The sequence below is a fragment of the Ambystoma mexicanum genome, chromosome 13 (genome assembly GCF_040938575.1).
Source record: "Ambystoma mexicanum isolate Mex_15411 chromosome 13, UKY_AmexF1_1, whole genome shotgun sequence".
Classification (NCBI taxonomy): domain Eukaryota; kingdom Metazoa; phylum Chordata; class Amphibia; order Caudata; family Ambystomatidae; genus Ambystoma; species Ambystoma mexicanum.
Window position 1 is genome coordinate 119,670,915 of NC_090938.1, and position 27,946 is coordinate 119,698,860.

Consider the following 27,946-nt stretch of genomic DNA (forward strand, 5'->3'; position numbering starts at 1 on the left):
TAATATGGCCATTTAAGTCTCTATCTCTTACATTTAAAAAGGTGTCATCTTACCAGGCTCTGTGGATGATCAGTTGGGTGCCTCTGGGGAGGCATTACCTCTTCAGAATTTCCTTGAACCCTTCACACGTCTTCTCCTGGGACCCTATAGACGCCATCCCCTATCCTCTCGTTGTGGGCCTTCCCGGTTTTCATCTTCTAAGCGAGGGCCAATTAGGTTGGAAATGTATGTTTTGATTTCCCTTTCCGAGCTCAACTTTATTTTGTTGCCCTCATATTCGATGGAGAGGGAGAAGGGGTACCCCCATCTGTACCTTATATCCTTTTCTTTCGGGTGCTTCGTCAGGGGTCCACACATTCGCCGGAGAGCAAGTGTCATTGATGACAGATCTTGATATATTGAGATCTGAGCACCTCCGAGCGTGATTTCATGGCTGTTTCTTGCCCTCTCAAGGACTCTGGTCTTATCCTGGAAGCGGTGAAATCTTGCAAGTACTGATCTCGGTCCACCCGGGGGGCCACCAGCCCTTTGTATTCTTTCAGTTTTGGGTTTATCAATGGTGTCATCAGCGATCAGGAGTTTGATGATGTCATGTAGGTTGTTTCTCAGGTTGCTCTCCGTCTCCCCTTCTCGTTCAGGGATCCCAAAAATACATATGTTGTTTCGTCTATCGCAGTTTTCCAAATCATCTAGCTTTAGTTTAATGTCCTCTTCCCGCCTTTCTAGTTCCGTCATCTACTGATCCAGCTGTGCCTCCAGTGTGTCTATGGAGGCTTGGTTGTTCTCCACTCCTTCCAGCCTTCCCTCCATGTCGTCCAGGCGATTCGTGATTTTGTCTATTTTACATCCAATGTTGGCCCCCAAGTTCTTTATTTCTCCTAGTAAAGCTGCGATATCTCCCCTGGTGGCCGCTAATTTACTCGCTGTCAAATCTGGGATTGCCATAAAGAGTTTGCTGGTTCCGGAGGGCAGAGAGGCGTAGGCGAATGAGGCTAATTTCTCTTTCACGCTCATGAGTTCTAGAAGGTTTTGAGGGTGGTAACGGTTCAGCCGGGGCCGTAACAATTCTTGTATGGTGGGTGTCCTACCCGGGTGGCTCCACAATGTAGTCTTTCTTTATGTCCTCTGGGAATTCTTTGGAGGGTGCGCCTCTATATGCCTGGGTCGCTGGGGCGAGATTTCACCCTTCGTAGTTGTAGCTCGGGAGGCAGTCGTCTCCTTTCTTTTTGTTACTTTGTGATATCTGTTTAACAATTGGAGGGTCTGTAGTCTGCCACTTTCTTTCCCTGGGTCTGCGCCTCTTAGCTGATGTTGCTCTCCTGAGCTTGGTGCTAGCAGCGGCTTGCCAAGATATGTCCGGGGTCAGTCTTCCCTTGTGTAGGAGTAGTCCTTATCCGTGTATCGAGGGCTGCTCCATAAGGAGTGCGTGGGTTTAGCAGATTAATGCAGCAAATTCAGGGCCTCGCATTTCTGTTAGGTGCGCCGGAAGGTGTTTTGCGGTGGTTCCATGTGAAGACTTGGGTTTGCTGGGTGGAGCAGACCCAATACGTAAATTCATCTCCCGGGGGTGGTGCAGCTTTGTCTCTGTAGTCCCTTAAGGGAAGCCCTGGTCGGCCGATGCAGCAGTGGGGGGAAACCCTCTGTGCGTGAACCGCATGCAGTAATGTGTTGGGTCTATGATCATGGTCCAGGGAAGGTCAGAGGAACAGAAGGGATCTGAGGAGGGCACACGCCCTGTTCCACAGGGGCCCAGGGAGGCCCTGGAGTGTCCTCTGAATCGGAGGTTTTATGGCTCTGTAGTTTGTTCCCCCTTTCCAGGCCTCTGGTCGTGTTTGGTAGTGCACAGTGTGATTGTGCTTTATGCAGTACAGAAATCGAGGGTGGGGAGCCAGGAAGCGAAACTTGCTATAACGGGCATGGTACCAGCGATGATGCCCGTGATCCACCCTGTCTTCCAGGCAATCAAGCGCTCCAGGGGGAGCCCGCCATTTATGTTATACGTGGAGTTGGGGAGGAGGATTGCGTGTGGCGAGGTATGGACAAGACAGGCAGCTATTGGCGAAGGCCTGGTGCCAGCCTGGTGCGAGTCCTCTATCCGTGTTGAGCTATGGGAGCTCCCATTCAGGCGTTTGCACTATGAGGAACCGGCAGTGCTCCGTTGCGGGGTGGGGGTGGTCTTGCGTTGCGCGATAGTGCGTGTTCCTCGCGTGGGCCTCCCCGGGTCACACGGCACAGGGGACGCGCCCGCGCGGGAGTCAAAGAGGGGAATCTGTAGCGCCGACCCTATCTCCTGGCAGCCTTCCCACGGGTGTGCAGGGACATCGACTGCAGTACCTGCTCGTCCGACGGCCTTCTTCTGGGTCTGTCCTCCGCCCGGGGGGCGGGAGCAGATCTGATGGGCTTCGCGGGTCCGCTTGAAAATCAGGCACGGCGTGTCGCGGGTTCTCTCTGACGGGCCTTGAAGGCGGTGCACACGGATATAAGCGGTCGGAATCCGCTCGTAACACAGCTTTGAAACCGCACGAAAGTGCGGCACAGGTTCACAGGTCTTTTCCACAATCAGGCGTTGGGTTATCAGGAGGCAGGTTTCTCCGTGAGGAAAGCTCCGTTTCTGGTTGGGTTTTCTGCCAGGGGGTCCTGCTCACTTCCGACAGCCGAAACCAGTGTTGTTCAGGTCGGGGGGGGGGGTCTCGTTATGGGGGCTCAATCCACTTTTCGGGACCCTTGTGAGGAGCTCACACGAAGGAGGATTTCATTTGTGCGCCCCCTGGTGACCAATCGCTATTTCGTTTTCTAAGCAGTCCCCTGAGTGGGCTCTTTCTTCACTATGCTCACTGTTTCGCAGTTTTTACAGGATTGTGCGCACAGTATCGCCCACGCCAATTTGTGGTTCCGCGTGGGGTTTGAATTTGATGTTAACATTTCTTTCCCTAATTTTTCACCTTTAAGCCCCTGCATTCTTCTACTCTTAGACTGCACACTTTGTTGCCTGTTAAATCTTCTTATTTGGTTTTCTCCAAAGCAAAGGGGACTTTTAGAGTTGGACCGTCCTTCCTCCCGAAGGTGGTGTCAAAATGTAATCTCTCTCAAAAGGTCCTTCTTCCTGTTTTCTTTCCTACACCCCATTCTTTTAAGGCCTAGGAGCAATTCCATTGGCTGACCCCGGTGTAGTCCCTCAGCTACTATGTCTCTCAGACCGGGGACATCACAAAAGATTACCAGCTTTTCCTTGGTTAGGCTGGTGCTCCTGATGACGGGGCGGTGACCAAACAGACCCTCTCAAAGTGCTTTGATATGGCTGCAAAGGATGTGCCTACGGGGCTCAAAGCTCATTCTACCAGAGGGCTGACTACCACCTCTGCCCTGCCGAAAGGAGTTCCTGTGCTGGACATTTACCAGGCACCAAGGTGGGCCTCGCTGCACACATTTGCCAATCATTACCGCCTGAATTTCCAGTCACTGCAGAAAGCCAGTTTTTGTAGGGCAGTCCGACAGAGCTTCTACTATAGGTGATGCCCTTATTCTCCCCCCCCTCCTCTAAATCCACTTATGGCTCTGGGAGTCTATCATAGATGAAGAATCCGTGGTAGGAAGTGTTAGGGAGAATTCTCCAAATGTGCTAATTTCCCTTACCTTTTGAGACCCCCAGCAACTTTGCTGGATTTCTGGGATTTTATTATTTACCTGGGAAGAGTGTGAGCTTTTTTTCCGACTCTTCCATATATTTTGTGTGTGTTTTACTTTTGTGTTCTATGGTTATGGAGTTTTAAAACAACTCCAGTGGCATCATCTTTTTCTGCGTCTCACACAGCACCTTCAGTGAAGTGGCACAGGGGTGTCTTTTCAGACTCCCCAAAGGTTTAAATACCTGCCCTGAGAAGGACTACTGTCTCTCAGGACATGTAAAGTTACATTGACTTTACTAGTCTCTTTAAATTTACCTCAGCACATTTGATCTAACTTCAGGCTATTGGCAAATAGCACTGAAAGACCATGCCAAGGAGATAACTGCATTCTCAACCCCAGCAGGCATCTACCAGTTTAAGGTAATGCCTTTTGGATTAAAGAATGCACATGCTATATTCCAAAGGATGGTTAATCAGGTTCTGAATGGGATGGAGGACTTCTGCATGGCATACTTGGATGACATTACAGTGTTCAGCCCTACTTGAAAAGAACATGTTGACCACTTAGGATATGTTTTGCAGGCTATTGAGCAGGTGCATCTGACCATAAAGGCTAGTAAATGTCAAATTGGTCAGAGTAAAGTGGTCTACCTTGGACATGACATGAGTTAGGAGGAGGTGAAATAAGGCTGTTGCCTAGCAAAGTACAAGCTGTACAAAACTGGGCCACCCCTACTACTCAAACCCAAGTGAGAGCCTTCCTAGGTCTCACTGGGTACTATAGGAACTTCATTGAGAACTATGGATCCATAGTTTCTCCCTTGAATGTGATCTCCTCTTCCCAAATTCCCTAAAAAGGTCAGGTGGAATGAGGAGTGCACTCAAGCATTTGAAGGCCTAAAGAAAGCCCTTTGTCAAGCTCCAGTCCTAGGAGCTCCTGACTATAACCAAACCTTCATTGTGCAGACAGATGCTTCAAATACAGGTATGGTATAGGTGCAGTCCTTAGTCAACTGGATGAGAAAGGTAGGGAGCACCCCATTTGCTTCATCAGCAGGAAGCTGAAGAAACCAGAAACAAGGTGGGCAACCATTGAGCGTGAATGCGTTGCTATTGTGTGGTCATTGAAGAAGTTTAGACCATACTTGTATGGATCTACTTTTGTGATTCAAACTGACCACCAACCCTTGAGATGGTTGATGCAAATGAAAGGGGAAAACCCAAAACTACTGAGATGGTCAATCAGCCTGCAAGGGTTTTTTTTTACCATTGAACACAGGTCAGGGTGTCACCACCAAAATGCTGATGGTCTCTCCAGGATGTTTGACCGACTGGAGTAAGGAGATTCATCCAGGAGTGGATTAAATCCTACTGTCCCTTAGTCTGGGGGGGGACGAGTGTTAGGGAGAATTCTCCAAATGTGCCAATTTCCCTTACCTTTTGAGACCCCCAGCAACTTTGCTGGATTTCTGGGATTTAATTGTTTACCTAGGAAGAGTGTGAGCCTTTTTTCCCCCCACTCTTCCATGTATTTTGTGTGTGTTTTACTTTTGTGTTCTTTGGTTATGGAGTTTTAATACAAGTCTCTTTAAATTTACTGACCCAGCATACCCTATCTTACTATAGAGTGCTGGAGGGATTGCTTAGCTTCCCACGAGTCTAAACACTCATGTAACAGTAAAAGGTTACCTTTTCCTATTTTAAATGGCTGGTGGACAGTACCGTGATTCTTTCGCGACCGCTAACAACGGTAGCTCAAAATCAGGGGTTTTACAATATGGCACCCAGACCTAGCTGTAAAAACAGACTCCGGTCATGGTTTTTGCCATTTCCTTTAGGAAAAGTCCTTCTTGTGTGTAACTCTGCACGCCAAACCAGGTTTGATCCCTTTGTTCGTGCCCTTTGGCGGGCTTCTGTGCTGAGGCTCTCCTCTGGTGTCAGAGGGTCTTGGGTGGACAGGTTGTGAGGGAGGTGCCCGAAACTCCCTGTGCTTAGTCTCCTAGGAGACCTGAATGCACTCTGGTGTGATTGGCTGGCTGACTGTCCGGCAAGGACAGCCACCCTGCTGGGTGAGTGACAGCCAGGCTGAATGAATGGGGGAAAACTGTTTAAAAGCGGGTCTCTGGGACTTGGAAAGCAGAGTCAACCACTGGAATGACAGAACCGAAGAGGAGAGGAAGGACGAGGACTGCTTCAACTCCTGGACGACTGGTGAAGTCCTGCTGCAGGTCCAAATTGCCTGAAACTCGGGCGAGAGAGAAGCCGTTCAAGGTTAACTTCCTTCCTTGAGTTTAGTGGGAACAACCAACTCGTAAGCCCCCTGGACACCGTCCTATTCTGGTCGAATTTTCTTCAGAGTGCTGTTGAAAACCGGATAGCCAGAGGGAAGGAATCCAGGGGGACTTTAAGGCACTCAAACCTTAAACCGACGTCTTGCTACAGCTTTTGGCCTCTTCCTTGGGCAGTGCAGGAACCTCGCGACGTCCTCGTTCTTTTCGCCACGACTGAAGCACAGGAACAGCGAGATCTGCTCGAACTGCCAGGAACAACTGCCTGAGCTACACCTTTCTTCTTTTAAAAAGGTACTGTGCAAAAACAGTCCAGAAATCTTTTTGGACATCGAGAAAGTGTGTGAAACTTTCCTGAACTACGAAGGCTTGTCCTTCCCTAAACATTCGTCAAACTTTTCGCCTAGCCAAATCCTTTAAAAATCTGTGGCAAAGACTTAACCGTTATTTACCAGAACTGTGCTATCCTATACAAAAGACTCTGAACCATTGACTTTGGCCCATGACTGCTGAGAAAAATTGCTGGTTGTATTTAACTTGAACCCTTTGCCTTGCCTATGATTGTATTTGGGCTGTCTATTTTGATAACCTTGTCTTTTCCTTCCCTTTGTAAATATCTAAAGTGCCATTTTGCTCGCACTTCATTTTTGAGCTAAACTTGTTTAGTTATTTACCGGTTGGATTTTTGTGGCATATCTTGTGTGATATTGAGCTGCTTATACTAGCGTAATGTTTTATAAATGATTGAGTAAATAAATGTATATTCTTTTACTGAGAAACCTTGAGTAACTGTTTACTTGAATCACTGTATTGGTTGGTCCTTTGTGTAACTTGTTCTACTGCTCACTTAAACTCTTGAGATAAGTCTGGCTGCTCAGCCATCACTACCACTTTACTGTGTAGTACAGGCTTGTACCAAAGGTGAAATTGTGCTTACACTTGTAGTCCTTATTGCCGGTAGTGTTCCCAAAGGGCACTGCGGGTGATTCTGCCTAACAGGAAGGAATCCATTAGAAGAAGAAATGACTTACCTCTCGGAAATGTTATTTCTAAAGGATGTTCCTCTGATGGATTCTTCATCGCCCTCCCAACCTGTCCCTCTTGGTGCACAGCAGTACACCATCGCTTCCACGGTCATTCAGCACCTCGATATATACTGGCCCTGAGTCATGTCTGGTGCAGAGCTGCTCTGCACCCCCTAGCGGTGGACACGTTTCCAAAGATCTGCTGCGGTGCTGATATGGTTCTCAATAATGTTGAATTTGTGGGAGGAAAATCCAGGTAAGTAATTCTAGAGTGATGTTTCAAAAATAAACTTGCATTTTGTTCTTTTGATTATTTTCTGGCAACATTTAAAGGCAAATCACAAATTCTGGGTACCATTACAATCACCATTGTGTGGAACAAAAATGGGCTATCGCTGGACTGGTTATCGCTTGAGAAGTAAAAAGTGACACAAGTTTGAACGTGGACATTACACATTTCAAAAGATGTCTTGTTAGTAGGAGTGGAAACAGCTCATAATGTAACGGGTGTAATGCTTCAAATGTACTTTCTTCGCTCGGAAAGAGTTTCACAGTATATTAAATCTATGAAAGATATTAAAGATGGAGAAACAGTCATAATAATACATAACTTTTCTGTAAAATTTCTTAGTCTTACTAATGGGTAAGAAACATGTTTTTTGACAGGTGAATAAACTAAATATGCAACTGGACAATTCTAGAGTGCAATATGAAGAAACAGTTGACAGTTATAAAAAAGAAATTGAGGAGAAAAACATAGCAGAAGCAAAGCTTTGTGCAGAAGTAAGTCATGTTAACCATCCACTTTAATGGCTAAATGTCTGCTAATCTTTACGATAGAGCATATAAAGGGTGCTGCTATGTAACTTCTCCTGTTTGCCATGAGCACCCTCTATCATGAACAGTTAAAGAAAGTTACACAAGTAAAAGCACCCCTTCTTTTAGGATGGTGTTCTAGAAAATTAAGATCCCATAAATGACAGAACTTCTTTGTGGTTATGCCTTCCACATACTCAATAAAAATATGATTTTAAATGTATCTAACGTGTGTCATTGTTCATTCAGTACAATCTGTGTTGCAAATTCCTTTTAAGATATAACTTTAGTCTTCAAAGTCGTTTTTTTCAGCTGCCTTGGAGCTGACAGACACAAAATAACATACTTTATATGGATTGCCTTTCTCCCACAGATTCCTCATCTGACAGATATTCCCTCCATTTCTGCTGCTTTGGACATTTTTTGACAGGGGTCGTAATGGACCTCAACCCAGCAGTCGACCGTCGATCCCTCTTGCTCGGTGTCTGGTCGTCGGCTCCAGGCGTGACATCAGGCATTGTATAAATACCATGTCACTAAGCTCCAACTTCATTTCCCTCCTTTTTCCCCCCAAGCACCACACGCTGTATAGGAACACAGAGTCTTCGACTCACTCGATGTTTTCATCAGAAAACATTGTACTTTTTTTTCACTTCTTGATGCAAGATGTTGGTCGCTCGGTGTTAGTAAAGATTTCCATTTGATATGTAATTTTCCCTCCAGTTGTGTATCCCCCAACTTTTTGCTGATGTTTTACACCATAGTCTGACTTTGCCAGGGGACCCCAGCCTTCAGCTGCACTCCACTGGGCTTTTCGCTCACTTTGTTATGGGGAAACTGACATGCCCTTAAAGACAGTCAGGACTGGGAGACTTTTTTTCCTTTAGTCCTTGCAATGTGGCAACTTTTCAGCAACATGTTACAAGTTCACAAAGTACCTTACAGTACAGTGCGCTTGGGTTCAATAATCATTTCGAAGGCCATAGACACTCTCAAATAGATTTTTTGGAGAAGTACAGATGTGCCTTGGACAGGGCTAGTGACAGCTTATCTTTTCGTGTATTTTTAACCCTTTCTTGCCATGCAAACCGCGTTTGGCACGAATAGGTGGCCTGGCTCCAAAATGGCCATTCCACAAGGTTCTTTGTCCTGTCCTTTGGCCATCTTGCTGTTACTCACCACACCTTCACAGCCAGGGGTGTTGTCGTCCCGTGATAGAGGTAAAGTGACAGGGAGCAGGATAGAGATCTCAACAGTGAGCCTGATCCACCATGTCCTCTCTGTATACAGGCCTCCTCAACTCGAGGGAACTCTTTTTTATGATACACCCCTCTGCTGTTCAAAGAAGTCAGACAGAGGAGTTGATCCCACAAAAGAGCGGGGGAACACATGGACCGCTTGTACCAATGCTGTAAAGAAAAAACAAGCATTAATAGAGTCACAAGAATACAAGCAACGATCCCTATGCTTCAACTGCAGTATGGAATACCTGTTATTATCTTGTTATTGTCAGAGGGTCTGAACTTGAATAAAGGAGAGACAATTAACACTAAGGGCTAGATGGAATATGGCTCTACCCTCCTCCCTCTACCTAATGTTCAGTTCTTACAACCAAATCCAGAGGAAGTCAACTGATGTGTCAATGCAACGACAGGATAAAATAATAAACAGGTAGGTTAGTATGGGACAATCTACCCCGGGCGGCACGAGGGACGCGCTGGTTCCGGGATGGTGCACTGGCAGCAAAGCATTCACTGTGCACGTGAAGAGCAGAAGAGACACAATGCTTTAAAGGATTGGAATTCAACAGCTAAGGTAAGTATAAGGATGGTCTTTGGAAATGCAGGAGGAAGAGAAGTGAACATTTCCCACGGAGTAGGGTAGGTCTTAATGAGTTTTTCGGTACACACAATTCCAGGAGAGGGTGTATGCAGCACCAAGAGGAGTCCCAGACGCCGAGGAAATAAGTATTGGCATCCCCAACCAGGTACGCGGTTTGCATAGGACTCGATAAACAGGTAGGAATGAGGTCGGAGCTGGAGCGGAATCCAGGTAAGGTTTCGTAGCAGAATCTAATGGCGTGGCAGGGTCGGGGCAGTCCGCATTCCTGTAACCAGAGAATCAAACCGTAACTAAAGCACGGAGCGAGAGCAAGTCCAGTAGGCGGTCCAGAGTCAGGAAACACAGGAATGCAGTTAGAAGAGCTTCGGAATGGACAAGGGATTGTCTGAGAGCAGTCACTAAAAGCTAAATAGAAGCACCGAAGCAAGGCATTGCGAGGATTTATATTTCCAGCAGGGGTGGAGTCTGCACAGACGTAACCCGATTAGGAACGTCGGTTAGCCACATGACACAGGAGGAACGCTTTGTTTGCCAGTTTCTAAGGCAACATCCATTTCTTCCACAAAGAAGCGCTAACACAGCGAAACAAACCCCAAGGTCACTTTAAACCAATCGGTCTCTGCAAGTGTTGCGCAGATGGCGCAGGGCTACGTGTGACAGCATCCGCCCCCAAAGGTGCCGACAACCTCCGGGATGCATGGAAAGCACACAAAAGGCGAGGGGCATGAATATGCGCCAACGGTTCCCATGTTCTGTCCGCAGAGACGTAGCCCTTCCATTCAACTAGATAGTAGAACATGCCCCGAGCAATCCTATGATCCAGGATACGTGACACTACATACTCTTATTACCCAATCCACCATCACTGGAGCGGGATGGGTCAGCAAACGAGTGTTGGTTACACATGGCTTAACAAGTGACACATGGAATACCGGATGGATGTGCCAAGACAGCGGTAAAGTTAATTTGACAGCCGCAGGATTGACAATGGACTCTATGACATAAGGACCAACAAAACGTGGCAGCAAGGAACGCCTGCCAGGAATGTTCAGATGCCGAGACGACAGCCAGACTTTCAAGCCCACCTGGTAATGCAGGGCAGGAGACCTGTGAGCGTCGGCATTCCACTTAGCACAAACCTGTGCCCATAGCAAATGCAACCGAACGTCCCGGTGTACTTGATCCATGTCCCGTACACAGGCGGTGGCTGCCGAATTATCCAATGGTAATGCAGGATCTAAGGGTAAGGTCCTTTGGTGAAAGCCCAACAAGGCAAAAAATGGAGATACACCCGTTGAGGTATGCAATGAATTGTTGGAAGCGAACTCCGCTTGGAACAACACTGACAACCAGGTCTGCTGGAATTGTAGACATAAACAACGCAAATATTGTTCCAGCGTGGCATTGAGCCTCTCGGTTTGGCCATCTTTCTGTGGATGGTAGGAAGAGGAAAACCAGTCATCGATACCCAGGGATTGGGTGAGTGCGGCCCAGAAACAAGAGGTGAATTGGGAGCCCCGGACTGTAACGATAATAGCCGGTAAACTGAAAACGTCGAAAGACGTTGGTGAGAAAAAGTTCAGCCAACCTGGGAGCTGATGGTAGACCTGCACAAGATACAAAGATAGCATACTTCGTAAAGTAGTCCACGACTACCCAGATCGTGTTAAGACCCTTGATGTTTGGTAGCTCCACAATAAAGTCCATGGAGACCATCTGCCATGGTTTATAAGGAACAGGTAATGGTTGCAATAATTCCATGGGTTTGGACCGTGAGGACTTGCATTGTGTCGCGAGTCATAGCGGGCCACCATGATCAACGGTGTAATGCTACCAGTGTCTTTTTCTGACCTGGATGGGCTGCCACTATGGAATCATCAGCCCACTGCAGAGCCCAGGTACGAGGTTGTCCGGGTGGTATAAAGACCCGACCTTGAATAAAGGGAAGGCCGTCCACCACATCAAGGTTCCATGTCCGCCACCTCCTCAGGATGGGAAGAAACCCATCGTTCTATACACGTTCTCATGTGGGGTTGGACTGAGCAACCACATACCACGTTAGAGGGCAATAGACGAAGTGGTTTAGAGTGGCCACTCTCCACACTTGAATTGAGTTGTAAGAGTGCATCAGTGGAGACCTGTGCCATGGCAGGGCAGTAGGTGATGGAAAAATGATACTGAGAGAAAACAAGATACCAACGGGCTAACCTGGCCGTGAGACACTTCATTGACTGAAAGGGCAACAGACTGCGGTGGTCAGAATATACGGTAACCAGATAACAAGCATCCAACAAATGGTGTTGCCACTCTGCAAACCTGTCTCTAATGGTCAGCAGTTCTCTTTCAGTTATGGTGTAATTCCTTTAATAAGGAGTCAACTTCCGAGAGAAGTAGGCCACCGGATGAGACTCACCAGACTGAGGGCATTTTTGTGAAAGGACGGCTCCTGTAGCAAAACTGGAAGCATCAGCTTCCACGAAGGAAGGCACCTCAGGGTCTGGATGTTTTAGCACAGGGCAGTGGTGAATGCAATCTTAAGTGTCTCAAAAGCAGATTGTGCCTCCGCGGTCCATTTGAATGATATCTTAGAGCTGGTCAAAGCGGTCAAGGGTGATGAGATTGAGGAAAATCCGTGGATAAATTGCCTGTAAAAATTGGCGAACCCCAAAAAGGATTGGATGGTTTTGATCGTGGTTGGTACAGGCCAATTAATGACCGCTTTTACTTTGGCGACACTCATGCGAACGCCGCTTTTGGTCAGATCGTATACGAGGAATTCAACCTCTGAGGAATGAAAGACACATTGCTCTGCTTTAACGTAGAGGCTGTTTTCCCTCAGACGCTGTAGCACTATTTTGACGTGTTGAATGTGCTCGTGTAATGAGCGGGAGTAGATCAGAATATCTTCTAAATAGACTACTACGAATTGATCCATGAGCGGGAGTAGATCAGAATATCTTCTAAATAGACTACTACGAATTGATCCATGATGTCATGAAACAGGTCATTCATGAAGGCCTGAAAAGTGTCCGGGGCATTGCACAGCCCGAATGGCATTACCATATACTCAAAAAGGCCAAAACGGGTCTTGAATGCGGTTTTCCATTCATCACCCTCTTTTATGCGTACAAGATTGTATGCTCCCCTCAGGTCCAACTTGGTGAATATTTGTGAAGAACCCAGTTGGTCTAGCAAAACCAATATCAGAGGGAGAGGGTATTGATTTTTTACATTAACCTCGTTGAGTGCCCTATAATCTATACAGGGTCTGAGATCACCCTCTTTCTTTAGAACAAAAAAGAGGGGTGAGGCAGCAGAGGATTTAGATGGACGAATGAACCCGATGTTCAAAGCCTTGTCGATGTATTCTCTTAAGACCTCGTCCTCTTTGAGGGTCAAGCAATAAACCCTGCCTGCTGGAATCTTGGCCCCTGGTATCAAGTTGATCAGGCAATCGTAAATACGATGAGGTAGCAAGGTCTCAGCCTTGCCTTTGTCAAAAACATCCATGAAGTCAGCGTACTCAGTAGGCACATTAATTATGGGCGTACTGGACACTGCACCTATATGAGAAGATGAAGCAACCAGGGCTGAACTAGGACTTCCCGGCATTATTCTGTGTATTTGCATACATTGTGCATTGCACATAGCTGAAGGGAACTGGATGGAACAAATAGCCCAATCTATTACTGGGTTGTGGTATTGTAACCACTGGATCCCCAGTATGACTTTGTAATCAGGTGCCGAAATGAGATAAAAACGGATTTCCTCAGAATGTCCTTCGTCAGTACACATAACCATGGGTTCGGTCTGATGTGTAACCAACCCTTAGACTAACATGTAACCATCGACGGCATTGACAGATTCAGGATGCTTCTTTGGAGTAAGTTATCTTGGCCAACGAAGCAAATTGTTTGGCAGTGTAGTTGCCGGTAGCACCTGAATTTAACACTGCCATGGACCCTAACAGAAACCCCTTCTTCCGTGGTAAAGGTAAAGGGAAGACGAAAGAGCATCGAGGGGTGAGTCCAATAATGCCTTTTCCGAAGTAGGGACTCCATCTACTATCGGGATTTGGCATTTCCCGCCTTCTTTTTTGGTCTCATAGGGCATTCAGGCAAGAGATGATCAGCAGCGCCACAATGCATACTAAGATTGTGTGTCCTGCGGTGCTCCCTTTGTGCTGGAGTCAAAGGACCTCTGACCGTGTCAATTTGCATTGGTTCTGGGGCTGCTATGGTGGATGCAGCCTCTTTCCACGGCGATAGGATCAAAGGCGGGTTTCTTTTCTCCCCGTCTTTTAGTCCGACGTGCATCTATCTGAAGTACCATATCAAGAAGTGCTGAAAAGGCAGTTGGTAGGATAGGCACCGTAGACCGGGTGTCCTTGAGTTCTTCAGACAACCCTTGATAGAATACAGCTGCTTTCTTTTCCTCCGGCCAATCGGTTTCAGTTGCCAGTTGATTGAATCGAGCTAGATATGTAAGGAGAGAGGAGTTGCCTTGTTTGTGTTTGAGGAGTTCTAGGTCAGATGCCTGAGTAGTATATCTGGTGTCAAGTACCTTACTCGTCATGGCCAGCAGTAGCTCATCGCAATCATACAGTACATTGCTGTTTGCTTCCAGCAACGGATTAGCCCAAGCCGCAACAGTGCCACTAAGGTGGGACAGTACGAAGGCAGCCTTAGTGGTAGAAGTAGGGAATGAGGCTGGGTGGCAAAGGAAATGTAATCAGCATTGATTAACAAAGGTCCGATAGGTTTTAGGATCACCCAGGAACCATTCTCGTGGTGCAAGAGGAAACTGCGTGGACAACACCACCAGTGCCGACTCTTGCCTAGGTACAGGAAACCCTAATCCATAGGCCCCAGCTGCAGAATCCGCCTCATGAACGGCAGGAGTGGTGACCAGAGACTGGACAGCTTCAATGCGCTATCGAAGTGCCTCTTGCGCATTGGTCATGTCAGTTCTTAAGTCAGATATCATCTGAAGCACCTGTCCCAAGGGATCCACAGGTTCTGTTGACATTTTGTGGCTTCCATTTCTGTTACTCACCGCACCTTCACAGCCAGGGGGGTTGTTGTCCCGTGATCAAGGTGAAGCGTCAGGGAGCAGGATAGAGATCTCGAGAGAGAGCCTGATCCACCAAGTCCTCTCCGTATACAGGCCTCCTCAACTTGAGGGAATTCTTTTTTACGATACACCCCTCTGCTATTCAAAAAAGACAGACAGAGAAGTTGATCCCACGAAAGAGCGGAGGAACACATGCACCGCTTGTACCAATGCTGTAAAGAAAGAACAAGCATTACTAGAGTCACAAGAATACAAATAACGATCCCTATCCTTCAACTGTAGTATGGAATACCTGTTATTATCTTGTTATTGGCAGAGGGTCTGAACCTGAAAGAAGGAGAGCCAATTAACACTAAGGGCTAGATGGAATATGGCTCTACCTCCCCCTACCTAATGTTCAGTTCTTACCACCAAATCCAGAGGAAGTCAACTGATGTGTCAATGCAACGACAGGATAAAATAATAAACAGGTAGGTTAGTATGGGACAATCTACCCCGGGCTGCACGAGGGACGCGCTGGTTCCGGGATGGTGCACTGGAAGCAGAGCGTTCACTGTGCACGTGAAGAGCAAAAGAGGCACAATGCTTTAAAGGACTGGAGTTCAATAGCTAAGTTAAGTATAAGGATGATCTTTGGAAATGCAGGATGAAGAGAAGTGAAAATTCCCCACGGAGTACTGTAGGTCTTACTGAGTTTTTTCTGGTACACATGATTCCAGGAGAGGGTGTGTGTAGCACCAGGAGGAGTCCCAGACGCTGAGGTAGTAAGTTATGGAGTCTCCAACCAGGTACGCGGTTTGCGTAGGACTCGATAAGCAGGTATGAATGAGTTTGGAGCTGGAGCAGAATGCAGATAAGAAGGTTTCGTAGCAGAATCAAATGGCGAGGCAGGGTCCGGGAGGTCCGCGTTCCTGTAACCAGAGAATCAAACCGTAACTAAAGCAAGGAGCGAGAGCAAGTCCAGTAGGCGGTTCGGAGTCAGGAAACACAGGAAGGCAGTTAGAAGAGCTTCGGAATAGACAAGGGATTGTCAGAGCAGTCACAAAGTAACGCTAAATAGAAGCACCGAAGCAAGGCATTGAGAAGATTTATATTTCCAGTAGGGGTGTAGTCTGTACGGACGTTAGCCGACTAGGAATGTCGGTTAGCCACGTGACACGGGAGGAACGCTTTGTTTGCCAGTTTCCAAGGCAACTTCCATTTCTTCCACAAAGAAGTGCTAACACAGCGGAAGAAACCCTGAGGTCGTTGTAAACCAATCAGTCTCTGCAAGCGTTGCACAGATGGCGCAGGGCCACGTGTGACACTTGCTCCTTCACCTTCCCCATGTCGAGCAAACCCGGGTCAGTCCTTATTTGGGCATGCATTTTCCCATGAGGCGGTGAGCTTTCGCAGGCTTCTGCATGTCTTGTGTGTTCGCCCCCAGGCTGTGGGCTGGACTGTCTAGAGTCAATCCACATCCTGGGTGCCAGAGAGTCTGGTGTGCTCTGAATGATTGGTCCACGAATGGTGTGCTGTATGTGAGCAGATCTTCCATTGGGTCCTCTTCATTTTGGCACGAAAGAGAATCTGGATAAGAGAAGGCCCCAAACAGCCATACCAGGTCAATCTCTGGAGTTCCCACTGAACGAAGGCACAGATCCAAGTTTACTGAAACCAAAGAGCTGAGTCGAGAACTGCTGGTGACCCGCTGGAAGGTTTGGCACCCTGAGCCCGCTGTTGTCCCGCTGAACCCCTCTGCACCTGATCGAACTAGAAGGTCTGCAAAAACCAACTATAGTGGGACCAACTTTTCTCGGCACCTTCATCAAACCCTGCAAGTAATCCTTCTCGGAAGTGTCCCTGGGCCAACCAGTGGGCTGACCAGCTTACGCAGGACCTTTGCTCTGTCTCAGCCACCGTCTCGAGGAGACCCTTGAAACTTGGTAGCCCACCAGCTCTGTGTTCACAGAACCCTCACACCGAATTCCATACACTTGGCATTCCCAGGAGTAAAGTGAGAAAGCCCTGTTAGGGAGAATTCTCACAAATGGCTAATTTCCCTTACCTAATGAGTTTCTCAGCAGCTTTGCTGGATTTATAGGATTAATTTTTTTCACCTAGTAAGAGTGTGAGCCTTTTTTCCCACTCTTACATGTGTTTTGCTGTGTGTGTTTTTACCATTTGTGTGATCTTGGTCTCTGGAGCCTCACCTACACCATGAGCATCATTTTTATGTGTGTTACACAGCACCTTCAGTGCAGTGACACAGGGTTGTCTTTTAGACTCCCCACTGACTCAATTTTTTCTGGGAATGACTACTGTCTCCCAGAAACCTGTAAAGTTGCCATTAACTTTATGTAGTCTCTTTAAACCACAGACCCAGTACAAACCATTTTACATGGAGTATTGGAAAGGGTTAATTCCTATCCCTTTTTGTCTGTTTCTCTTGGAGCACTATTTCGCTCCCTTTACATCAAGACTTGGCTGCTGGCAGTGGTAACTACCCTAATTTTTCTACCACAGTTATCTTATATAACCATGGTATTGTTTTAGGCTATTATATTAGCCTCGAGCATAAACCTGCTTGACCAAATACATTTTATTTTGGCTCCGGCTGGGTTTAGTCGCCATTTCTTTTTGTTAAAGTCTTTCTTGTGTTTTTCTCTGCGCGCCAAACCGGGGTTGAATCCTTTGTTCGCCATCTTTTCGCAGGCTTCTTCACAGAAACCTTCCTTGAGGCGCCTGAAAGTCTGGGTAGGCAGGATGTGAGGGAGGGGTTTTAGGACCCCTGCCATGGGTTCCCTTGGTAACCCAAGTCGCACTCCTGTTTGATTGCATGGGTTACTGTCCTTGCCAGGACAGCCACCCTGCTGTGTGATTGACAGTCAGGCTGTATGAATGGGGGAAAACTGTATAAAAAGCAGGTCTCTGCGACTGGAAAGGCAGAGTCGCCACTCGAATGAAAGAACCAATGAGGAGCTGATGGTAGAGGACCCCTACAACTACTGAACCGCCTGGTGAAGCCCTGCTGCAGGTTCGAATCTTCAGAATCCGAGGACAGAGAAGATCCTCCAGGAAACTTCTTCCCTTGAACAGGCGGGACCAACCAGTTCACCCAAACTGCAAGCCAGGATCCCTCCTCTGGTCGAATTCACTGTACAGAGCTACAGCAGGCCGGATAGCCAGGAAGGTCGGACCCTGCTTGGGGTTTAAGGAGCTCACCTTTTATTTGTTGCTTTGCTCTGCTGCTGGTTTCTTCCCTGGGTAGTGCAGCACCCTCCAGTCTTCCTACTTCTTGTCAGTCCGACAGTCGCGTCAGGAACCGTGATCCTGCAGGAACTACCAGGAACGTCTGCCTTAGTTACAGCTTCCTCTCCCTTTTAAGGAGCTGTGCAAATCTGGTTGTTAATTTCGTTCAGCCGCAGTGAAAGTGTTTGAAATCTTTCTCCAATCTGAAGGCTTGTCCTTCTCTTCTAACTAACTTTTCTACCAACCACCTCGTCCGGAATCTGTGGCACGAACTTTACTGCGAACTACCCTGAACCGTGTGATCTTGAGCAAAAGACTTTTGACCCATTGACTTTGGCCCTAAGCCTTTTATATCTGATTCTATCACTGTAGTTCCTCTTGTTCAATTGCCCTGAGTACTTACCCGTTGGTGTGATTTAAATTCTATTAACTTTGTCTTTCCCTCCCTTTTAAATTGCTGGAGTGCCATTTTGCTCCCACTTCATTTTGTGAGCTTAATTTATCTGGAATTTAGGAAAGTGGTGTGGTGTATTAAGAGTGTGATTTTTAGACTGCTTATAATAGTGTAATGTTATAATACTGAAGAGTAAAATAAATATATATTCTTTTACTTGAAAACCTTGAGTCAATGTTTGCCTGAATCATAGTAATTGCTGTCCTTTGTGTAACTATTTGATACTGCTCACTTGCTCTTGAGATAAGTCTGGCTGCTCAGCCATCGCTACCACTTTAACTGTGTAGTACGGGCTTGTACCAAAGGTGAATTTGTACTGTCACTTGTAGTCTTAATTGTGTGTGGTGTTCCTAAAGGGAACTGCATATAATTCTGCCTAGCAAGCCCAAACCGGAGAAACCACGGTTACGGTGTCACCCTGCAGTGGTGACGAACTTCGCAGGTGCGCTGCTCTTGTGCCCCTCTTGCCACTGAAGCCTGTTACAGTGAAACTGGCCTTATCCATCTACCAGGAGCTGAGAAATCGCCACTGTCCCGTTTGGGAATCATCGCTGCAGCTCCGCTTCTGAAAGCTGCAGAGACACAGAAATTGTTGCATTTGAACCTGCAACTGAAGTGGACTCGACTGCCGAAGTTTGGTCCGGAGTGCGCCTAGGGGCGGTGAGTCCTAACGACCCTTACCGGTGGCCCCTAGCGCCTCGATCCATTTTTACGCACAAGTGACCCCTGGGGGCTCCTCTCCTTTTCACTGCTGGTGCGAACTGGCAAACTATTCCCGAACCTAGGAAATCGCTCTGCCCTGTCGGGGTGACCCACCTTCCTGAGCTGCTACAGCAACCTAAAAGAGACCCCGGTTTACCCATCTGCACTACAGCGTGCGCCAGCATTTCAAGTACATTTGAGTGCTAGGCTCCCCTCATTTTAGGGACTGGACTGCCTTTCATTTAGGACTGTGATTGATGCCGAATTGCCTAAAGACTACATCTGCACTCCTGCCTCCTTCCCTTTCTAGGTTGTGGAACCATTTTGTGTAGTTAACCCTTTAGGCCCATTGGTCTTGTATATATATATATTGTGATTGGATTGTGTTGGTTCACTAGTATTGCTGTGGATTATTATTATGTGTAGGCCTTGAAATAAATGTAATTGTATTTTTATAACTATATCTGACTAGGAGTAGTTTGTAAGTGTCCTGTTCTTTGTGCTCATTGAGGTCCTTCAGTCACCCTCACCCCTGCTGAGACCTAGTCTTGGCCGCCGCCAAACTACCCTGATTGGTCTGGCTTGTCCAGAATGTTACCCTGTTCTAAGAAACTAGGCTGGCCTCCTGAACCTCTGCCCACCAGGTCAGAGTTCAGAATTCAGAAATCCATCTTAACCCTCGGCTATCGGGTTTCAAGCGGTGTTCCGATTGTGGCACCAGGATGTCCATCACTGACCCACACGAGTTGTGTATCTGGTGCCTTGGCATGGTCCACGGGACTGACAGGTGTCCATTGTGCGCCAAAATGCAACCCAAATCCCTATGCGATCAAGCTGCAAAACTCGCTCTGGGTCGACCACCAACAAAATCACTGGCTCGGTCGACGGTTCGGTCTTCAGAGGCCGAAACTGAGAAAGCACATGGGCGGAAGAAGAAATGGTCCCACTCAAGAGCCACTCTTCCTCATCCCCAAAGAAGAAAAGGCATCATCGCCATCGTCGGGACTCCAAGTCTTCGACGGATAAAGGTAAGCCGTCGACTGGGCCTACCATCCGCCAAGAGTGGGAGAATTTCAAATCCTCCTTGCTTGACATGTTGAAAAAGCATGCTGCAGTCGACGCGGCTAACACCCCTATGCAGCAGGCTTCAGAGCCAAGAGCGGCTCTCAGTATACCCGACGGCTCTAGTGCCCCGGTACCGACAATGTTGGCGCCTATAAATCTTTTGACACAGAAAGAAATCCAATGGAAGCCGGATCCACCCCGTGCATCCAAGGATGTCGACGCTACAGCATTGCAATCGTGCACAACAACAACAACATCCACTATATCGGCACCGAGAGGCAAACCCTCGTTGTCGACAGTTCTCGAGAAAACATTCACCCCACATCCCCAGTCCTAATTTATTCAATACTATGGCAGGTATGATCAGGGGGATGTTGACCCTATTAACTTGGGTTCAGGAGGGGTCAGCTTTTGGAACTGACGCAAGGCCTCCATGACGCCGCCAGTCTGGACACCTCTCCAGACCTCGAATTTCAACAGTCCCAGCCCTATCTTCATAATACTTCTAAATTCAGGACTTTCGTAGAAAGGGTTATTGGCACCCTGGGATTGCATTCATCAGTGGCGCCTGTACAATCTTATGACCTTACTGACATTTTATAAGAATCCATAGAAAGAACATTACAGTCGGTAATTTCTCCAACTAGCATGATCTGCCAAAAAGTATTACTATGTTAAGCATCTGCTGCTATGACAATCAGTGCTAAGGAAATACGTTTCTATGGATTGCCTTTCTGCTGCAGATTCCTCATCTGATAGATATTCCCTCCAGCTTCACTGCTTCGAACATTTTCAACAGGGGGCGTAGTGGACCTCGAACCGGCCGTCGACTATCGATCCGTCTTGCTCAGCATCTAGTCGTCGGCTCTGTACATGACGTCAGGTGTCGTATAAATACCACGTCACTATGCCCCAACCTCAGTTCCTTTTTTCCATGCATGCTAACACGCTGCTTGGGAACACAGAGCTTCGACTCTGGACGAATTTGTCCGAAAGTTTTGTACTTATTTTTCAAAATCCTCGAAGCGAGATGTCAGTCTCTCGGCTATCAGGTTTCAAACGGTGTTCTGATTGTGGCACCAAGATGTCCATCACTGACCTAAACATCTGGTGCCTCGGCACTGCTCACAGGACTGAGAGGTGTCCGTTGTGTGCCAAAATCCAACCTAAATCCCTTCGCGATCAAGCTGCAAAACTCAATCTGGATTGACCGCCTTCAAATTCACCAGCACGGTCGATGGTGCGGTCTTTGGAGGCCAAAACTGAGGGTCACACACCTCAGAAAGAACAAAGGTGGAAGAAGAAACAGTCCCACTCGAGGAGCCAATCTTCCTCATCCCGAAAGAAGAAAAGGCATCACCGCCACCGTTGGAAATCCGAGTCATCGACAGATAAAGGTAAGTTGTTGACTGGGCCTACCACCCACCAAGAGTGGGAGGATTTCAAAATCCTCGAAGCTTGAAATGTTGAAGCAGCATGCTGCAGTCGGTGCGGCTACCCCCCCCCACCTCCCACGTAGCAAGTTCAGAGCCAAGAGCGCCGCTCGATATACCCGACCCCTCTAGTGCCCCGGTACCAACAATGTCGGTGCCGATAAATCTTTCGACATCGAAATGGCTCTAATGGAAGTCAGATTGTCCCTGTGCATCCAAGGATATCGACACTACAGTGTCTCAGTCCCAATCGACACTGATATCCACCGTATCTGCACGAGAGACAAATGCTCGACTTACTTCGGTTCAGGAGGGGTTGATTATTTTGACAACCAGAATCAGCTTTTGCAGCTAGCTCAAGGCCTCCAGAATGCCAGATTTTGTACGATCGGACCAAAAAAAAAGGTCCAACCGTACAAAACGACCGACAAATGCGACCACCAAAGGTTTGAACACCAAAAGTTCGAACCTTTGGTGGTAGCATTGCAGGTAAGTAAAAAATAAATAAATAAGACTGCAGGGGTGTCCCCGCAACACCCCGCTCACTATACTGTGTGGCATAGTGAGCCGGGTGTTGCGGGGGACACCCCTGCAGGACACCCACAAAGAAAAAAAAACAGGGGCTGCAGGGGTTTCCCCCGCAACCACCCGCTCACTTTACAGTATAGTGAGCGGGTGGTTGCGGGGGAAACCCCTGCAGCCCCTGTAGTATGTAAGTGTGTTCGCATGAGAAAGGTGCAAACTTTTGGTAGTTTGCACCTTTCTCATGTGAACATTCCGGCTGTGGCAAAATCAGACGCGGTCGGATCACTTAGAATCGGGTGCCAGCGGTCTGGACTCCTTTCCAGACCTCGCATTTCGGCAGTCCAAGCCCTGTCTTCATAATACCTCTAAATTCAGGACTCTGGTAGAAAGCGTTATTGACACCCTGGGATTGCACTCATCAGTGGCGCCTGAACAAGGTTATGACCTTACTGACATTTTAGATGAAGGCCTTTCCACTGAATGTGATATGCCTTTAAACCCTGCCATTGCCGATCCTTTAGCAATTATGTGGCAAAACGCTTGTTCCATTCTTCCCGTCAGCTACACCATTTGTGGGAAATATAGGCCGGCTAGAGGAGACCCCTCATACCTCTCCTCTCACCCTTCCTCGGAGGGTCTTGTTATGCAGGCTGCTACGGGCTCTTCTAGACCTGCATCTTCTACATCCACGCTGCCTCCAGACAGGGATGTAAAACAAGTAGAAGCCTTAGCGAAGAAGGCAATTCACTTCAAGTCGCATGGACCTAAAAGCCACAAATGTGGCAAGCAGTTTTGCCAAGTACTCCTACGGTCTATGGACAGTAATGGAAAATTCTGCTCACTATGTCCCAGAAGGAGAAATGCGCTAGGGCTTCCTACAGCTATTGGAATATGGGAAAGATGTGGTCAGGCAGTCGCTGCGAACAGGCCTGGACATCGCTGACTGTGTGTGCAAATCTATGGCGTTAGCCATAACACTAAAAAGGCAGGCCAACTTAAAAACCTCTGGTTTTTCGCCTTATGTCCAAGTCAAGCTTCTGGAAATGCCCTTCGAGGGCGATCTTCTTTTCAGCCAGAAAGCCGACGATTCCTTAGAGAAATTTAAGGAATCTAAAATTGCTGCCAAATCACTAGGCCTAACTGCGCAGCCAGCTAAACCTGCATTTAGCTTTGATTCTAGGGCACGGGGCTACAGGAGAGCTCCCATCGGCCAGGCAAGGGCAGAAGCATTTCTCGCGCTCCCTGAAGGGGCAGAGGGGCTTTTAGAGGTCAACAGGCAGCGTCAGCGGTGGGGGCTACTCAGCCTCTGAAGCCGCTTTGATTTTCCCCTCTCACAGCGGGCTGGCTGGAGGACGGTTGACAGAGCATTTGCTCCAATGGCAAGGAATGACTTCCGATGCCTGGTCTCTACAGCTCATTCAGTGGGGTTATTGTCTGCCATTTGTAAGAAAACCACCGGACAGACCGCCTCCACCTCCAATCCAGTCGGGCCAGGAGCTATAGGAAGAACTGAGATCCCGGTTGCTGAAGGGTAGCATGGAAGATGTACCGCCCGAGCAGAGAAGATTGGGTTGGTATTCCCGGTATTTCCTGGGACCCAAGAAGGGAGGAGGTTTCCATCCCATTCTGGACCTCAGGTCCTTGAACAAGTTCTTGAGGAAAGATACATTCAGGATGGTGACGTTGAGAGACATTCTCTACGCTCTCGAACTACAGGACTGGCTGGTGTCAATAGACGCGACGCCTGTTTCCATATGCCTATCCATCGAAATCATAGAAGTTCCTAAGGTTCACCATAGGAGATCTACACTATCAGTTCAAGCTGCTTCCCTTTGGTCTAACCTCCGCTCCAAGGGTCTTCACCAAGCTAATGGCGGTAATTGTGGCTCACCTCAGGAGATCCAGGCTTTACGTACTTCCATACCTGGACGACTGGCTGATCTGAGGGAAGTCTGTAGTGCAGGTCTTGTCCCATTTAGAGGACACTTGCCTGCTGCTGCACAAGCTGGGCTTCTCCCTAAACTTAAAGAAGTCCCACATGACACCAGTACAGTGGCTCCAGTTCATTGAAGCAGTCCTAGATACCCGGGTGGGGAAGGCCTTCTCTGCCTAGAAGAAGGGAGTCAGTTTGACACTGATGGTCGACTTGTTCCATAACCATGCCACGTTTCCAGCAGCTTCCTTCCTCCGCCTTCTACGCCTCATGGGCTCCTGCATTTTTCTAGTGCCAGAAGCCACGTTGTGCATGAGATCTCTGCTATGGCTACCGAGGGATCAGTGGTCTCAGTACGTCGGCTCTCTCTCGGATCTCCTCAGGGTGTCCAAATCAGTGGTCAACTACTTGTCCTGGTGGGCGGACCGCAGCAGTCTTTTGGCAGGGGAACCCTTCTGGCCTCTTTGGCCTCAGACTCAAATGGTCATGGATGTGTCTTTGAAGGGTTGGGGCACTCACAGCTTGGCTTTGCAGGTGAGCGGCCTCTGGTCAACGACGGAAGCCAGGTGGCACATCAACAGGCTAGACTTGTGAGCTATCAGGCCAGCCCTGAAAGCATTTGCCCCGTCTGTGCAGGAGAAACATGTCCTTGTTCTGACAGACAACACAGTGGCAATGCACTATCGCAACAAGGACTGTGTTGTGCACGCCCGCCCCCTCTGCACGGAGGCAATGATGCTTTGGTTCTGGTTGCTGGAGAACAGGATCTCGGTCTCAGCAGTATATCTGGCGGACACAGAGAACAACTTGGCGGATGCTCTGAGCAGGCAGAGCAGGGTCCTGCACGAGTAGGAAGTGTGCCAGGAAGTCCGAGAGGAGGTCTTCTCTCTCTGGGGTACCCCAGCAGTAGATCTGTTCGCAACTGAGTCCAACAGCAAATGCAAACAGTTCTGCTCGAGGGAATTCCCAGCGAACGGTGCACTAGAGGACTTGTTTCTGGTGGATTGGACCTTCCTTCTCCTTTACGCATTCCCTCTGATTCCCGTCATTCTATGAGGTTGAAGAGGTTTCATGTGACTATGATTATGATCACCCCTGACTGGGCGAGGAGAACGTGTTACTCCAACCTCTTGAATCTATCCATCTGTCCACCTCAACTGTTGCCTTGACGTCCGGATCTCCTAACCCAGTCGGAAGGGCGGATACTCCATCTGACCCCGAAATCCCTCAATCTCCCTGCGATTGACCCCATCTCTTGACCCACCACTACACTGATGGAGTTCCTTCTGTAACTGGCCTCTGCAGGCCTTCAGGTCACCACAGTCAAAGGGTATTTGGCAGCCCTGTCTGTGTTTAAAAGATCCCCGGATCATGGTTCTTTTTTTACGATCCCGGTAATGGCACAATTCCTGAAAGGCCTTCTAAATAAGTTTCCGCCAACTCCCTTTGTTGTCCCTGATTGGCACCTTAACCTGATTCTGATATTTCTGATAGCGGCTCCCTTTGAGCCTATGCACTCTTGTCCCTTACGGCTTCCCTTTTTGAAGACAGCCTTCTTCGTGGCTATTACATCCTCTAGGCAGGCAAGTGAAATACAGGCCTTATAATGTAAGCCACGCTTCCTGTGTTTTTTCCGGGAGAAGGTTTCACTCAGGCTAAGGCCTGCCGTCTTCCCCAAGGTTGTCTCAGAATTTCACCTGTCGCAGTCCATGGACCTTCCGGTCATCTATCCTCCTCTGCAACCTTCTAAGCAGGAGGAACGGTTACATCTACTAGACAAAAAAGGGCATTGAGTTATATTGCCAGGACAGCGGATTTTAGGAGAGCTGACAAGCTCTTTGTGGCCATTTCTTTAGCCCATAAGGGCCTGCCCATAACCAAGCAGACTTTATCCCGATGGATAATTTTCTGCATAGATGAATACTACCAGTGGTCTGTGAAGGAATTACCAGCAGGCATCAGGGCCCATTCGACAAGCAGAGTTTCAGCATCCACAGCATTGCAGAGGGGAGTACATGTCCAGAACTTTTGTCACGCTGTAACATGGGAATCCCTGCATACCTTTGCAAAGCTCTACAGTTGTCTGATTGTGCGTCGTACTTCTGATGCACGTTTTGGCAGGGCAGAGCTGCAGAATTTCTTTTTATAGCTTTCTGGCCGCCTCCTTCATTTACTGCTTTGGGAGTACATCAGATGAGGAATATGTTGGAAAAAGGCAATCCATTGAAGTAGAAATTACTTAATCTAATGTTCTTTCTATGGATTCTTCTACCGCATATTCCTCATCTCATCTCCCATCCATTCCCTCTCAGAAAGTCAGTGGTTGGCACGCATCTTCTCTTTCACGTTGAATTGGGATGGTCCTCTATGTCTGTTTTCTGTCTTCCTGCCACAGTTTTTTAAAACAAAGATTTTTCTAAAGCTACTTGTAGTGTTTGTTCAATTGTTCCTCCTTTGTAGGTCTATAGTTAACATTCTTTTTAAGGGCTCATTAGACGTTTGTTCTGTCTGTTTTTCTATGCAGCGTGTGGTGCTCGTGGAAAAAAGGGGGAACTGAGGTTGGGGCGTAGTGACCTGGTATTTGTACGATGTCTGACGTCACCTCCAGAGCCGACGACCAGACTCTGACGAATCGAATCGATGGTCGACAGCCGTGTCGAGGGCTTCTACACCCCTGTTGAAAAGTTTCCGAAGCAGCAAAGCTGAAGGGAATATCTATCAGCTGAGGAATTTACAGGAGAAGAATTCATAGAAAGAACGTTCCAGTAAGTAATTTCTCCTACTCCGTCGCACACATAGTCTTGGAGTCAAAATGCTGTGAATTTCTTTCCTGGTTTTACTATGGATGTCAAAATTAATTTAAAGAGCGTGAGTTGCTCTTTAGAGTCATCAGAATCAAGTTTCAACCAGATGAAAAAGTGAAAAGGGGACTTAAGGTTACACACGTCTGTGCTGCCTCAAATATTTTTCATGGTGGATCACATGAATGCTTGTAATTGATATTTTAGGGGAGTATAGCATATTCGATCTGTGAAGAATATCAGCAATACAAAATAATCTGTCCTTTAAAGCTTTCCAGGATAATTACTTAAACAAGCAGAATAGGTCCTTTACCATTGTCACACTAGTGATCTTCTGATGTTTATAACTCAATGGGCCTCATCACGTATTTGGCGTTAAGCAGGCGCAAACGGAAATAGCGTTACCGCTGGAACCTTTGGCGTAAATAGCGCTGTATCACAAGTATGCATGCCCACTGCCCGGCATTAAGGCTAAATGAAAAAGCGCCGCAAAGCAACCTACCACCCAAAATCCACTATTAGCGCTGGTGGGAAACGCATCGCCGACGGAACAGGAAGCACTGCAGCTGCCGTTTTGAAAATTCCAATCTATTAAAAATCAGAGCCGCAGTCAGCCATCCTCACTCCCTGAGTAGCAGAAATGACACAGGAGAGGGTTAGAGGCAAGGCAGCCCAAGATTGTCTGCAAACGCCCACCTTTACAGAGGGTGAGCTGGTGGTGCTAGTGGATGAGATCGTGGCCCACCATGAGGAACTCTATGGCGCAAGACAGTGCAAAACCTCATCCCACCGGTGCACCCAATCTGGCGGGCAGTGAGCCGAAAGATTTCTGCAGTCTGCCGCATCTTCCGGGACCGGGAAGACTGCAGGAACAGTGGAATGACCTGCGTGTGCGGGTCCGGGGAATGCTGGCCCAGCACAGTCAGGACACCTTGACCACAGGGAGTGGCCTGTCTCCTTTTCATTCAGTGTCCTCAGGGCCACTTTCCTTACACCACCACCTTGCCTCTAGACCCCATCCTCTTGGAGGAGGTCCATCAGCTTCTCTCACATAGCACAAAAGAACAGGTTCTGTGCTCAGAAAGAGGTAAGGGGTGGTACTCAACATATTTTCTTATTCCGAAGAAAGACA

General features: G+C 47.8%; 1 protein-coding gene across 1 annotated transcript in view; it reads left to right on the plus strand.

Annotated features, from left to right (window-relative positions):
- The window catches only part of SYCP1 (synaptonemal complex protein 1), a 1,202,159-nt gene that overhangs the window by 53,141 nt on the left and 1,121,072 nt on the right, over window positions 1-27,946 (plus strand). Inside the window, exon 2 of the mRNA XM_069633416.1 lies at window positions 7,606-7,722. Within this exon, the coding sequence (XP_069489517.1) occupies window positions 7,606-7,722 (117 nt within the window). The remainder of the gene's footprint in view (window positions 1-7,605; window positions 7,723-27,946) is intronic.